The sequence below is a fragment of the Solanum pennellii genome, chromosome 11 (genome assembly GCF_001406875.1).
Source record: "Solanum pennellii chromosome 11, SPENNV200".
Lineage (NCBI taxonomy): Eukaryota > Viridiplantae > Streptophyta > Magnoliopsida > Solanales > Solanaceae > Solanum > Solanum pennellii.
In genome coordinates this window covers 47,076,356-47,090,958 of record NC_028647.1, presented here as the reverse complement: position 1 = coordinate 47,090,958, position 14,603 = coordinate 47,076,356, and the positions used below count along the sequence as shown (strand labels likewise).

Sequence of the window (14,603 nt, the reverse complement as noted above, 5' to 3'; positions counted from 1 at the left end):
TATATATATTAAAAAATTTTAAAAATATTAATTTAGTCCCATAATTAATTAATTATATTTTTAAAAAAATTTAATCAGCTCTCGATCAATTTATATATATATAAAAAAATAGACTTATTTGACACCTTTCGCTTAATTTTCTCAAAAGAGCAGGTGGTCAATTAAGCAAGGCTTGGAGAAAAAGCAAAGGACTCCTCCTATAATCCGTACCTCACCACCTTACTCCATCCACTCATACAGCCTCCCTATATAAGTTCTCTTCTCTCTTCCGCCGCCATAATAGCAGGAGAAAAATGTTCAAGAAGGCAGTGGACGCCAAGTCTCATCAGCGACTTTCTGGCGCTGACCGGAAAAAGCTCCGTCGCACTATCAGAGACCGTTTCTCCAATGCCTCTGATGCCCTTCTCGACGTTATACTTCCTCCCAAAGTACTCCTTTTTTCTTCTACATTATTTCTCATTTTGAACTTTTTGTTTTGATTGAATTGCACTTAACAAAGTGTACTCTGTGGAGTTACTTTAACTTTATCCTTGTGTATTGATGGGATCATACAGGCAGAGTTATCTGTTTCGAAATATCCAAATCGGGTACTTGTTTATGGATTGGAGGGCGAATGCCCCATGTTCTTTGACGTAGATGGCCGAGGTCGTGATATTTTCCCTACAGGTACCATTATATCTTACTTTTTTACAACTATTTTTGGTCTGTTCAATAACATTACAATCAATTCTCATCCTTTAGATGGCCTACTTTCACTTTCTGAGGCATGAGAGTAGAACTTAAGAGCTACTGCCTGTTGTATTTATTAGTGGATTTTGTTCTTTTCTCTTGATAACTAAGTGATTTGGGTTAGTTAATCCAAGCTTTATTGATATTATTAGAGTTTAGAGTTAGAAAAACAAACTATTTATTGATAAATGTAACTGTTACAACTTTAATATGATAAAAACATAGATGAAACTAGGGCATCGGGATAACAAATGGGGATAGTCCTAAACTTTAAGCTCTTCTATGGTGTTTATTTGAAGTATTCCGGCGCGGTTGAGCTTGGGACTTCCATAATGGAGGTCTCAAAGTTCGAAATCCCTTGCCAGCGAAAGCAAGGGGTTTGCCTTCTGGGTTGAGCTCGTCGCCTGGTGCGGGTTACCTCTCCTGTGTGGTTTGCGAGCTATTGCATAGGAGCAGAGTTTCTACCTTGTGCGCACCCAAAGGATAGCGACTGCGGGTTTCCCTTATCATAAAATAAATGAATAATGAACTTGCAAAAAAAAAAGTACAAATAAATTTTTCAAAAAGTAAAACATAAATATAAATATAGAAAATGCAGTTTTTCTATATAAAGGTTGCTTCCTAGACGGCCCGACCGCAAGGAATAAAGAGATCTTTGCCGGTACTGACTTGGATCTCGGGTGACGGAATAAGGCGGCCAGGAGTAGACCATTATTGACACTAAACATATAAAGGATAGAGGGAAAGAATTTGGCATATGAGCAATTAATTTAATGCAATGAAGTAAATGGCGAAACGTAACATATGATAAACATGGCAAAAGAAAACTCAAGCATAAAAGGCTGTTAAAGTAGAGGATATAATCATGGAGCTACAAATCTAAAAATCTAAGGAAACAAAAAATGGGAAATAGGAACGGGATTAAACATGGAATGAGTAAATAAATAAATAAAAAAAATAAAGCCACACTCACAAAGAAAAAGACGACCCCACACAAAACACGGTATGGTTAAAGCCTATATTCTCTAGCAGATTCTCCATGTCGCCGCGCTCGGTTTTTCAACGGGATTCAACAGTACTCATGGTAATTTTTTACTCCTTTCTTTGGTAGCGTTTCCAGCCTACGTTATTAGTTATAGTTATACACCTACTCAATATTATATGGTATATAACAATTTTTTGATAATGGTATAGTTGTATTCATCAACATTAAGTACATGCTGGAGACCTCCAAAAATTGAGTTAGATCATTTCAAACAACAATAAACATGTACTTGATTACATGTTTCCTATAAAGTATAATTTGTGCATTCTATTCTATTCCTTCTTCACACCAACAATTAAAGGTTGTCATACACAACAATTTGACCTTCTCAAAAGGGTTAGCCTTGTTTTCAAAGCCCCTATTGTTTCTCTCCTTCCAAATGGACCACCATATACATGATGGTCTTATACTCCACCATTTTTTTCTGAGTTTTACTTCCCCTATCTAATTCAACAACTGTGTAAGTCTGCTGTGTATAACTAATACATAACAAATTATGATACTACCAATACAACAATTTGAGGTCTTTATTAGTTTATTAAATGGATGAGCATAGCTAAAGGCAAAATTGTCATTAATACACCAAATCAAATAGTGGATAAGAAAATATCATAGAAAAACTAATTCCAACATTACTAATACATTCTATCCAGTATTATTCTTATGCACTCTACCAAATAACCCCTTAATGAGATGATCTATGTTTTAGACTACTAGTTTCAAAAGCATTTCTTTCTTAAACTCCGTCCACGATGGAGTAACAAAATATGATGGATGCAAATGATTCATATAAGTGATTTGCCGACTAGTTGTGATCAATTGTTGTTGCACTTAAACTCATTCTGGTGTTTGCCGAGAGTCATTTTGGTGTATTAGAAACATTATATGTTATTCTATGTAAGTGTTAGATTTTGAGAGCCTTTACTTTGAGACACCCTATTATCTCTTGGAAGACATCTTACTTTATTGTTGGGATCAAATTAGCTGGAATATAATGGACTAGCAGTATAGCAGATCTAACCAGTTTGGTTTGAGTTGTAGTTTTTTGATCGACTGTATTGTGTTTGCTTTTATTGCCGAGGGAGAGTGCCTTCGATTTTTTTGTAAGAAGCATTGATTCGGTAATCTCCCTTTTGCAGTATATTGGCTGCTTATAACTGTTGAATCGAGAGATGCAAGCTGATGTATTAAGAGTTAGTTAACTATCATCAAGTCTGTTAGAAGTTAGTTAGAGGGCAAATAAGTCATTAAATGTGTAAAGATGAGCATGCCTAATGTGTGAACAAAGTCTATAAATAGGGCAGTTCACTATCTCAATATAACAGTGAAAACAGATGAAATAAAATTACAGTTAGTTTTCTCTCTTCTTCAGTTAGCTTTCTTCAGTAGTAGCTTCTAGAACAGCTCCAGTTATGGAGTTTTAACATGGTGTCAGAGCTTCGATCAGCTCACTGAGATTCAGACTGTGGTCGAGGACAGAACTTCGATCCAACAAAATTCAGTGAATCGAGAAGAGCTAGCTTAGAAGTAGTTTATCAATGGTGATAGAATGGATCTGGAACTTCAGCTCCAATCAGATCAACTGGTTCTGGTAGAATGGATATCGATCACAATCATCCCTTATTTCTTCATCCAAATGACACTCCAGGTAGTTCGCTAATCTCTCTGCAGTTAATTGGATTTGAGAACTATGCTCTGTGGAGTAGATTTATGACTCTAGGTTTACTAGGAAAAAGTAAATTAGGATTCGTTAATGGTCGGTACACCAAAGATAAATTCGACGCATCACTACATGAACAGTGGGAGAAAGTTAATGCAGTAGTCCTGTCATGGATCATGAATGCTGTTAAGAAGGAACTGTTAAGTAGTATCATTTATGCATCAAATGCTCACAAAGTTTGGTTGGACTTAAAGGAGAGGTTTGACACTGTAAATGCAGCTAGAGTTATCTACTTGCATAGAGAAATTGTTACTCTTACTAAAGGAACTATGTCTGTTTCTGATTGCTTTTCGAGATTGAGAACACTTTGGGATGAGTTCAATGCAATTATGCCCTGTCCAGGATGTCACTGTCCTGAGTCGAGAAGCTACTCTCATCATCATGAGTACCAAAGACTTTTAAAGTTTCTAATGGGACTCAATGAGACATTTAATCAGTGTAGGAGCCAAATACTGGTGATGACTCCCACTCCTACACTAAATAGAGCATATTCCTTGATCAATGATCATGAAAGTCGAAGAGCATTAACCAACTCACATGTGAAGTCAGTCACTGATGGGTTAGAAGGAGCAGTATTTTTTAGTAACAAAGGAGGTTCTAATCTGAGAGGAAACTATGGGAAAGGTGTTGTCATTGGAGGCAGTACTAGTCATGGTGGAGCAGGTACTAGTTATGGTGGAGGCAACATTAACTCTGCCAGTCATGGTGGAGCAGGTACTAGTTATGGTGGAGGTAGCATAAACTCTGGACACACTAATTTTGGTGGTAACTACTTCAATAGACAGCCCTCTAACAACACTGTCAGACCACCAAGGAAACACACTTGTGTGTGAATTCTGCAGTTACAATGGGCACACATAAGAGAACTGTTATAAGCTGATTGGATACCCTCCAGACTGGCCTAAGTCTAAGAAGAAAGTGGGAGGACAGTTTGCTTAGCAAGTGATCAATTGTGAAGAGCTGGATTATGATATGAATTTTTCTAAGCCTAGCTTCAGTCCAGGAAGCTCATCTCATGCAAGTTCCTCACAACAACAACAACAACAACCACTCCCTCCTCATTTCACTCAGGAGCAGTACCAAAAAATTTTGTTGATGTTAGGTAAAGGTAATGAGGAGATAGACACCACTCAAACGGCAAATGCAGGTATTGTGAATACTTCACCATTCACTAATGTAAATGCTAGCTGGATTGTAGACTCAGATGCATCTAATCACATGACCTCAGACCTTGGGCTGTTATATAACTGTCATGCTGTTTTAAACCCTGAGAAGCTGTAACTCATAAAGGCAATTCAAGTATCCTCAATAGTCATCCTATATCCAATGTTCTAGTCCTACCTGATTTTAATATTAATCTACTCAGTTTCCAAACTAACTAAGGAATTACAGTGTTCAATATCTTTTTTTCCTAATTTCTGCATCTTCCAGGATCTCTCCACCGGCATGGTGAAGGGGATTGGTAGGGAAGATCATGGATTATACATTCTCCAGAGCAGCACTATATCTCAAACTCAGCAACCTTCACTTTAACACAACCAGAGTGTCAACACTGCTCAACATTTATCAGAGTCTAGCATTCTCTGGCATAAAAGAATGGGACATGCACCTCTAGAAGTCATCAAGAAACATGCAACTCTCAGACATCTCAAATCTATAAGTCATATATGTCTTGTATGTCCTTTGGCAAAACACACAGAACTTCCTTTTTCTTTGAGTTGTTCTAGGTCTAAGTCTGCATTTGAATTGTTACATTGTGACATTTGGGGTCCCTATAGAGTTCCATCTCATGATAGCAAGAGGTTTTTTGTCACAGTAGTAGATGATTTTACTAGGTTTACCTGGCTGTTTCTAATAGAGTCTAAAACTGAAGTCATTGTTGTACTCAGAAAGTTTCTTACAGAAATAAACAATGTATTCTCTACTTCTGTTAAAGTGTTGAGAACAGACAATGGCTGTGAATTTTTCAGTCATGAGTTCAAATCTTTGTTGTCTCACCTTGGCATAGTTCATCAAAGTTCCTGTGTCTACACTTCACAACAAAATGGAGTTGTAGAAAGAAAACATAGAACCATTTTAGGTATAGCTAGATCACTCAGATTTCAAGCTTCCCTTCCCTTACAGTTCTGGGGAGAATGTGTCACCACTGCAGTCTATCTTCTCAATAGAATTCCATCCAAACTTCTACATTTTCAGTCTCCTTATGAACTCTTATATCATCAACCCCCCTCATTATCTCATATCAGAGTCTTTGGCTGCCTCACCTATGCCTCTACTACCAAATCCTCTGACAAATTTGCTGCTAGAGCCATTCCTGCTATGTTTATGGGCTATGCCTTAACTCAGAAGGGCTATCAATTGTATGACCTCTACTCCGAAACTTTTTTCACCAGTAGGAATGTAGTGTTTCAAGAGTCAGTTTTCCCTTTCACTAATGTTAAGTCAGTTGGCACTCCTCTATTTCTAGTTCTGGATATTCCTATTCTTGAGGCCAACATTCAGTCAATTATTCTAGAGGTTCCTCAATCTTCTAATTCCCAAGCTACTCAACCTGAACCTGAACCTGAACTTGTTCCTAACCCTGCTGTTGAACTTCGAAAATCAGTCAGAACCAAACATCCTCCTGCCTGGATGAATGACTTCATCTTATCCAACTCCTGTTCTTATCCATTGTCTTCCTATGTGTCCTACTCTCACCTCTCTCAATCATTTCGACATGCCCTATCTGTTTTTTCTTCCATTCAAGAACCTACCTCTTTTAATCAAGCTGTCCAAGACCCCTCCTGGATTCATGCTATGAAACTTGAGATTGCTGCGCTTGAGGATAATAATACTTGGTCCATTGTAGACCTCCCAGCTAGTAAAACTCCTATTGGTTGTAAATGGATTTATAAGGTGAAGTATAAAGCCTCAGGGGAAGTGGAAAGGTATAAAGCACGTTTGGTGGCAAAAGGGTTCAGTCAACAGGCTGGGTTGGATTATTCTGAAACTTTCTCCCCTGTGGCAAAAATGGTCACTGTAAGGTCTCTAATTGCTCTTGCAGCCTCCAATCAGTGGTGCATTTATCAGATGGATGTTCACAATGCCTTTCTCAATGGTGATCTCATTGAGGAAGTATATATGCAGATTCCTGAAGGGTTTGCTAGACAGGGGGAGTCTAAGAAGGTCTGCAAACTTCACAAGTCACTGTTCGGACTAAAACAAGCTCCAAGACGATGGAATAAAAAATTGACTGATGCTCTTGTCCAGATGGGATTCACTCAAAGCCATTATGATTATTCATTATTCATTATTCACAAAAAAGACAGAAGGGAAATTGGTGTTCATTCTTGTCTATATGGATGATCTTCTAGTTACTGGGAACAATCAAGAACTGATAAATCAAGCTAGAAAAGATATGCAAGAAATGTTTAAAGTGAAGGATCTTGGAGAACTTAAGTTCTTTCTGGGAATAGAAATTGCAAGGTCACATGAGGGAATTGTACTGTGTCAAAGAAAATATGCTTTAGAATTAATATCAGAAGCAGGCTTAAGTGGAGCAAAGCCAGCCAACACTCCACTTGAAACCAATCTGAAACTGACATCTGTGGTATATGACAAAGCTATACAGCATGAGCAGCAACTGGTGATGATGAACTAAAAGATCCTGCTATGTATCAGAGACTAGTGGGAAGGTTACTATACCTAACTATGACCAGACCTGATATAGCATTTGTAGTGCAAGTTCTCAGCCAATATATGCACTGCCCTAAGAGGTCTCATATGGATGCTGCACTTAGAGTAGTAAGATACATCAAAGGTACACCTGGTTTGGGGTTATTCATGCCTGCTAAGAACAGCAATCAACTATCAGCCTACTGTGACTCAGATTGGGGTGCTTGTCTAGAAACGAGGAGGTCAGTCACAGGTTATCTGGTGAAGTTTGGAGGAGCTTTGGTTTCATGGAAAGCCAAGAAGCAAGAAACTGTGTCCAGAAGTTCAGCAGAAGCAGAATTTAGGAGCATGGCTGCATGCACTGCAGAACTTACATGGTTGACAGGGCTGTTCAAAGAGTTGGGAGTTCATATTCAACAACCTAGACTTGAAATGTGACAGCAAAGCTGCAATTCAAATTGCTGCTAATCCTATATTTCATGAGAGAACCAAGCACATAGATATTGACTGCCATTTTGTTAGAGAAAGAGTCAGTCAAGGCATAATTAGAACAGACCATGTATCTACAACAGAACAACTAGCAGATATACTCACAAAGGGGTCAGGAAGAGTTCAACATGAATACTTGATAAGCAAGCTGGGACTAAGAGACATATTCAAGCCATCAGCTTGAGGAGGAGTGTTGAATCGAGAGATGCAAGTTGATGTATTAAGAGTTAGTTAACTATAATCAAGTCTGTTAGAAGTTAGTTAGAGGGAAAATAAGTCATTTAATGTGTAAAGATGAACATGCCTAATGTGTGAACAAAGTCTATAAATAGGGCAGTTCACTATCTCAATATAACAGTGAAAACAGAAGAAATAAAATTACAGTTAGTTTTCTCTCTTCTTCAGTTAGCTTTCTTCAGTAGTAGCTTCTAAAACAGCTCCAGTTATGGAGTTTTAACAATAACTAGCTGGTGATTTGACATTTTCAAAAATTTTAAGTAGGAAGGTCCTGTTAGGCATGTTTTTTATGCAGTAACTATGTGATTGATTGCTTCTTTGACAAGACAGAATTTTGTAAATTACCATTTTCCTTAATTAGATGTGCTTTTGATTTTTGTTCTTCTCCCTTCTGTGTGGTGAGTACAGTTTATGCTCTGTGGAGAGTCCCAGAACTTTTGCCTGCTTTTGTGCTGAAAGGGGGTGAAGTTTCTCGTTTTATGCTCGGAGGGGCAGATTTAATGTTTCCTGGTATCAGTATACCTACTGAAGGGTTCCCCTCATTTTCTTCTGGGGAACCATGGGCAGTGAAGGTTCCTGGAAATCCTGCCGCAATAGCTGTAAGCTTATGGGACCTCAAGGTTTTATCTCTTAATTTAGATGACTACTCAATTTGAACTATGCTAATTTTTTTCCTCAGGTGGGGACAACTACCATGAGTAGCACAGAAGCTTTAAAAGCTGGTCTACGTGGAAAGGCCTTAAAAATATGTCATTACTATCGAGACACCCTTTGGTAGGAACTAAGGAGCTGTTTGGACATAAATTTTTTATTTCAGAACATTGTTTGGTTATGGAATGTAATGAGTTTTTAAATGAGCTTTTCAAAACTTGTGTAACTTCTTTTAAAGTGAATTTTGTGTCCAAATACAACATCAACTTCCTAATACCATTTTCCAACATCAACTTCATAAATATCTTGTTTTTCTCTTTCAAATATCAACTAATGCCATGTCCAGGCCTACTAAGAAAGTTAATGACGTTAGTTTAATCTGTACAACTTGTAGATGTCATCTTTTTCTGGATTTTGGTCAGGGAATCTGCTGAAAATTGTCATGTACCAAATGCTGGTTTTCTGGAAGACGTCGTGTTTGAAGATCCTGCTCTTTCCTTGAGTGGTAGGGCATCTGATTCAAGTGAAGTTGATCCTTCAGTTGACCCAGGAAATATGATTAGCAATGAAGACATGAGAGAAGCGATTGATGCTGATACAGCTTCATCAAGTGTTGGTCAGCCTTCTACTACACAGAATGATGGAGCAGATGAAATTACTTTGCAGCTTACTAGTGATCTAAGTGAGTTGAAGGTTGCAGAAACTTATGTAGATGAATCAAATACCGAGGGACAACATTCCTTGTGTGTTGAAGAGGTAGATGCACTCTTGGACAAGTGCCTTCTACAAGCATTACATACGACAATTAAAGAGAAAGACCTGCCCATCCCTGGAAGTACATTTTGGTACGATAGCTACCAAACTTTTATTGAAATCTACCTATCTTATACTAAAATAATTTGGTTTCATGTAATAAAATTAAAGAAAAAAGAGAATTTATGTTTTCAGGCAGTGAACTTAAGGGTGATGCACTTCATTCTTCACCAGTTGGTACTAAATGTATTCACTTTGCGGATTTTTCAGCATCTAAATTTCAAAAGAGGCTTTCTAATATTTCCAGTATCCTTGTCAATGGAAAATGTTACAGTTACATGTTTGATGCAGATTTTTTTTCTACCAATACAATAAATGGTTATTTTTTAGGCGTATTAAACTAGACCATTGGACAGTATGTGTAATGTTATATTGAAGTGAGCTTGTGCAGAAAAAATGGAGATAACACTATTAGAATTTGTGAATGGCATTTTACATAAGGCTTCCATTGACTACTGCCTTAGTTCCCTTTTATGGAACACTTTCTTCTTTTTAGTATGTTCCAAAAAACTTGCAACTTTCTATACTTGGAAACAGTAATTTGAAACTTACAATTTTAGCCTTAATGACATGTTTTTGTAGCCTCAAAATGTCATAGCATGTGTAAGACCACAAGTTTCAAAAGTCTCCTTTCTTTCTTGAGCTTCATGCCCCACTAAATAGTGCCCAGATAAAATGAAATGAAGGAAGAACTAATGCCGAAAAAGCATACAGAACACCACTAGGATTTGCGAGGCACCTGCGTATAAAGCTACCAGTACATCCACTAGGCAATGTTCACTTCATGGCTGTTGTCATGAAGAAACCAGAAGGTGGCCTAATAAATTAGTATTTCCTCTTCTTGAGTTTCTTTCTTGAGGTTCTCTTTATGTTCCGTGTAACTATCTGTGACTTCTTGTGTTCCTTAGATACTTACCAATGGCTTCATTTCGCTGGTGTAGGTCAAGTCACGTGCTACCTTGCAGGCCTCCAGGCATAACACTCGACATAAAGAAGTCATCTCACAAGAAATTGTCCAAGTGGCTACAGGCTAAAGCCTCTGGTGGATTGGTAGCTTTCTACAGTTAATATGAAAGATGGAATTTTGATTTTTTTTTTAAAACTGTTGCATACAGTTGAAAAGTTGCTATTGCATTACATGGATGATTTGGTTGAATTCATATAGACAGTTACATTTACACATCATAAGAGATGCAGCAAGTTGTTCTTGCGGTGTAGCCATATATTTGTGTGCACATAGTTGTATATATTTTGCTCGTCATGCTTAGTTAAGGATGATACTGATATTGCCACTTTCCATGACATTGATGACTGGTGTAGTAGCACTCTTCATGGTTAGCTGCACTTCTGCTTAACTTCTCATCAAATGCAGAGAGTTATTAGTAGGTAGAGACTGTTCTTTTGCTGAACGAATAAGTATCTATAGAAACTTCCATCCTCTTTTTTTCTCACTGAAGTTGGGACTTGGGAGAGAGTGAAGAAAGATGTTAGTAAGAAGATGAAAGTTCTTCTCTTTGATGGTGGCAGGTGCAAAATATTGAAGATAGTCCTGCGGCAACAGAAAGTAGGCAAGAGATTGTTGAAAATTTTTTATGGCAAACAATGTCACAAGCGTTGCCAGAATATGGAATAGTGTATTTTGCATTTGCCTTCATACCTTTCTTGTTGGCGCTATTTCTGCATTTTGCTTTTTGATATGACATCCGTCTTGTGAAGGTTTGCTTGCATGTAAGCCACATGTCAGGGTCTTATATATTCATTATTTTCATCCCAAAAGCTAGTTCTCAGTGTCGTTAAGTGTGAGAGAAATTTGTTTCATGACTTGATGGCAAAATGTGTCCCCATTTCGTTGTTTGATGCTTCTTGCATCCATATTGTTTCTGATTTTACCTTCGCATGGTGTTTCATACTATCTAATTGTTTTTCCAAACTTACCATTGGCATGTACAGATCTCAGTGAAAGAAGATAAACATAAGAAAGAGGTGATTCTGTTCTCTGTTAATAGAAATCATCCAGACTACATGTCCTACAAGCCAGAAAAGAAAAAAGTGGACAAGACCGGGCCTTCAACAAATAATGTTTCTTCTGAAGAACGGGTACAGAAGTCACTGGAAGTTTCTGAGATTTATAAACCAAGTGTGCATGTAAATCCCATTTTTGCTTCTGTTGGTGCTGAAACTAGTAGACTTTACACTGCATCTGAAGCCTCTGAAATAGTGTTCCAGTATGTTGAGAAAGAAAATCTTGTCAAGCCATCGAATAAGTCCACTGTGACATTAGATGCAACTCTATGTGATGCTTTATTTAAGGGAGCCATAAAAAAGGGATCAACTTATCCAACTGAAATTCATAAGAAGGATTTGGGGCAAACATTTATTGGTAGGATGCAAGCACATCATTGTGTGACTAGAGGAAACGATACAGTTGTTCGCAAAGGAGCCTTGAAGCCAATCCAGATAATGACAGAGCGGAGGCAAGGGAACAAGAAAGTGACTAAACTTTCTGGAATGGAGTCATTTCTGTTGGATGCAGAGACTTTGGCTTCAGAGTTGCAGAAGAAGTGTGCCTGTAGCACTACTGTGGCAGAACTTCCAGGTCTGTTTTATATTCTTAGCAGCTGTATATGACCCTCTTTTTAGATTATTCAGTGGTTATAGCATGGGGGCTCTCAAATGTGCTTTATGATATCTTCTTTGACCTCTGTTGGTTTATACTTCATAGCACTTGTGACAACTATCTTCATTAGTTTATGAATCTCATGGTGTGGCTTGCATTGCTTATTTTCTGCTCAGCTGTTCAGATTTAGCCTTGAACCTACAGAAATCTGCAATTGCATAGAGGCTTTTTGAAAACTATTAAAAGATGCATCATGTCACTCTTTTGATGACGATGAGCCATTACAACTTTCTATGCTTATATATTCGCTCAAGTGCTGTCTTCAATTTCTCGCTTACATGTATGTTGTCATAGTTGAAAGGAGATGGTACTGTCTCATTTGAGACCATCGGAAGAGGATATCATTTAGCAGGGATAGGAATCATTCCTGTTAAAAGGGGATGACACTTGTCTTGTTGCATCAATATGTGTGTTTAGTTTTTTGTTTCAATATGTTAGTATGTATAAACCTAGTGTTGTAGTCTTTACTATTTCCATGGTGAACTTATGGGAATAGGTTGTTCTGAAGGAGTTTAGCGCTCAAGTTTCAATTCGTCAGAAAATAGAGCTTGATAATTCAATAATTTATACTCTAGTTTTTCTGATGTGGAGTTTAATACTATGCATGGGTAAAGTGAAAGACATGCCAAAGCAATCCGCTGAAATTTTCCAGTGTGTTGTGCTAGAAACACATGTAAGATAATAGTTGATTCAAACTGATTTATGATTGGATGCATAATTATCCGATCACTTAATGATATGAAATATTTGTGTGCTTTTGGAGTATCTGTATGTTTTTCTGATTTGTTATAAAAATATTTGCATATGAACTTTGCTGTCAGTATGTTCACTTTAAAGGGGGAGATATACAATTGGTATGTAACTTCTTAATTTTATTTTAGGTAAGAAAGGTGAAGAAGTTTTGGTTCAAGGAGGAGTTATTGATGATCTTGCAAGATACCTTGTTGAACAGTATGGTGTCCCAAAAAAATATATCGAAGTGCTTGATAAAACGAAGCGGTGAGTATCAAGGTTATATTCCCTATATGCTGTTCAAGTTTATGTCAAGGTTACATAAACTCGATTTACTGGTCTTGTTAAAAAATAAATGAACTTGTTTTATTGTTATCTTTAGGTAAGAAACATGCAAGGCTGTAAAGAAGTTTGATGATATGCTAGTGCTGTTAGATGCAAACCATACAAATGAGAAGTTGAAATGAAAATAAAGTTTATGATTGATGATACAACTGTAGGTAGGCGCGCTCGTTGTGCGTGTACCCGTAGTAATCTGTATACAGCATTAAGAAAATCACATATACAAATTAAATGATATTTTGCTTCTTTTTTAATAATGTTCTGTCTAAAATTTAAATGTTAGCTGGAATATGAGGTCAATCAAGTATTAATATACTTCCTCCTTGTTAAGTTATCTTGAGATTAGCTGTTTTTTTAGCTAAAATCCCTAAACAAAATGTTGATAGGAACTTTTTAAAAGAAAAATCATATACTTAAACGTATGTATTAGAAAATATAATGCATGTAGTAGGTATCATTTTTCATGCCATGTATACAAGCATTATTTATACATTATTGTGTATTAACTTGTGTCTTACTAGTATCAAGAAATTTTAAGTATTAGTAATACATAATTTTAACACTTGCATTTAGATTAAATAATTCTAAATCTGTCTTTATAGCCTTTTCATTTTCTTTGTTGTCATAAGTTTTTGTTTTTATTTTGATTTGCTTTTTGGTGTCTCTTAATTTTTTGGTGTCTTATTAGGTTTTATGACCTCTCTCTTAAGTATCTTTTTTTTTTTAAATAATTAAATTCAATTTCAATATAATTTAATCAAAGTTTTTAATATTATGACGATAAATTTGATAAAATTATTTGTCAATTTTTCACAAAAATATTTTGATGCAATAGTATGACTAATTAATATTATTTTTGAAAAAAAAAAGAGTTACTAATGATGTTTTAGTAAAGAATTTTTTGATATTTTTGCAAAGAACTTTGTTGCAAAAAAAGTGTACAAATAAATAAAGTGTGAAGGGTCTATTTGTAAACATATATTTTTTAATTGAAATTATGCAAGATTTGTTATTTCTAATTCATCAAATCAAACAATGTGTAAGAAATAATGTTTGCATAACTAATGCAAGTATTACTAATGCAGCACCATTAATGTACTCTATTTTACATTATTCTTATATATTTTAATAAACGAAAGCTAAAATAGTATTATGAAACGGATGAAAATCATTTATTCCTCAACTTTGATTTTAAAATCGAACTCACATTTCAAGTATAAAAAATAGTCTTTTTCTCGCTTTTGTCCTACGAAAAGATCTCTTTTACCCTTCCCATTATTAGTCCTCCATTTAAGTAACATCTTTTTATATTATAAAATATTTTAGTTTCATACTTTCATATTTATAGATTTTTATTTAAGTTTCTTTAACATTTCTTTTAGGGAAAAAGGTCAAAAATATTTCTCAACTTTGATTTTTTTAATTCTACCCTCGTCATTAAAATAAAGTTAAATTTATCCCTTCCCGTTAAAATAAAGTTAAAATTACCTCTCATTTGACGGAATTTTCAAAAT

General features: G+C 36.1%; 1 protein-coding gene across 2 annotated transcripts; it reads left to right on the top strand.

The window, feature by feature from the left end:
- Nucleotides 1-156: 156 nt before the first annotated feature.
- On the top strand, nucleotides 157-13,404 carry LOC107005052 (eukaryotic translation initiation factor 2D). 2 transcript variants are annotated; one of them, XM_015203533.2, is made up of 9 exons: nucleotides 157-428; nucleotides 555-666; nucleotides 8,283-8,473; nucleotides 8,554-8,648; nucleotides 8,948-9,370; nucleotides 10,280-10,388; nucleotides 11,289-11,934; nucleotides 12,897-13,014; nucleotides 13,130-13,404. In XM_015203533.2, exons 1-9 carry the CDS (start codon nucleotides 294-296, stop codon nucleotides 13,131-13,133), a joined length of 1,833 nt encoding a protein of 610 aa, XP_015059019.1. In that variant the 5' UTR covers nucleotides 157-293; the 3' UTR covers nucleotides 13,134-13,404. The 2 variants fall into 2 exon arrangements, with proteins under 2 accessions (XP_015059019.1, XP_015059020.1); XM_015203534.2 differs by having other exon boundaries at nucleotides 12,897-13,404.
- The last annotated feature ends 1,199 nt before the right edge of the window (nucleotides 13,405-14,603 follow it).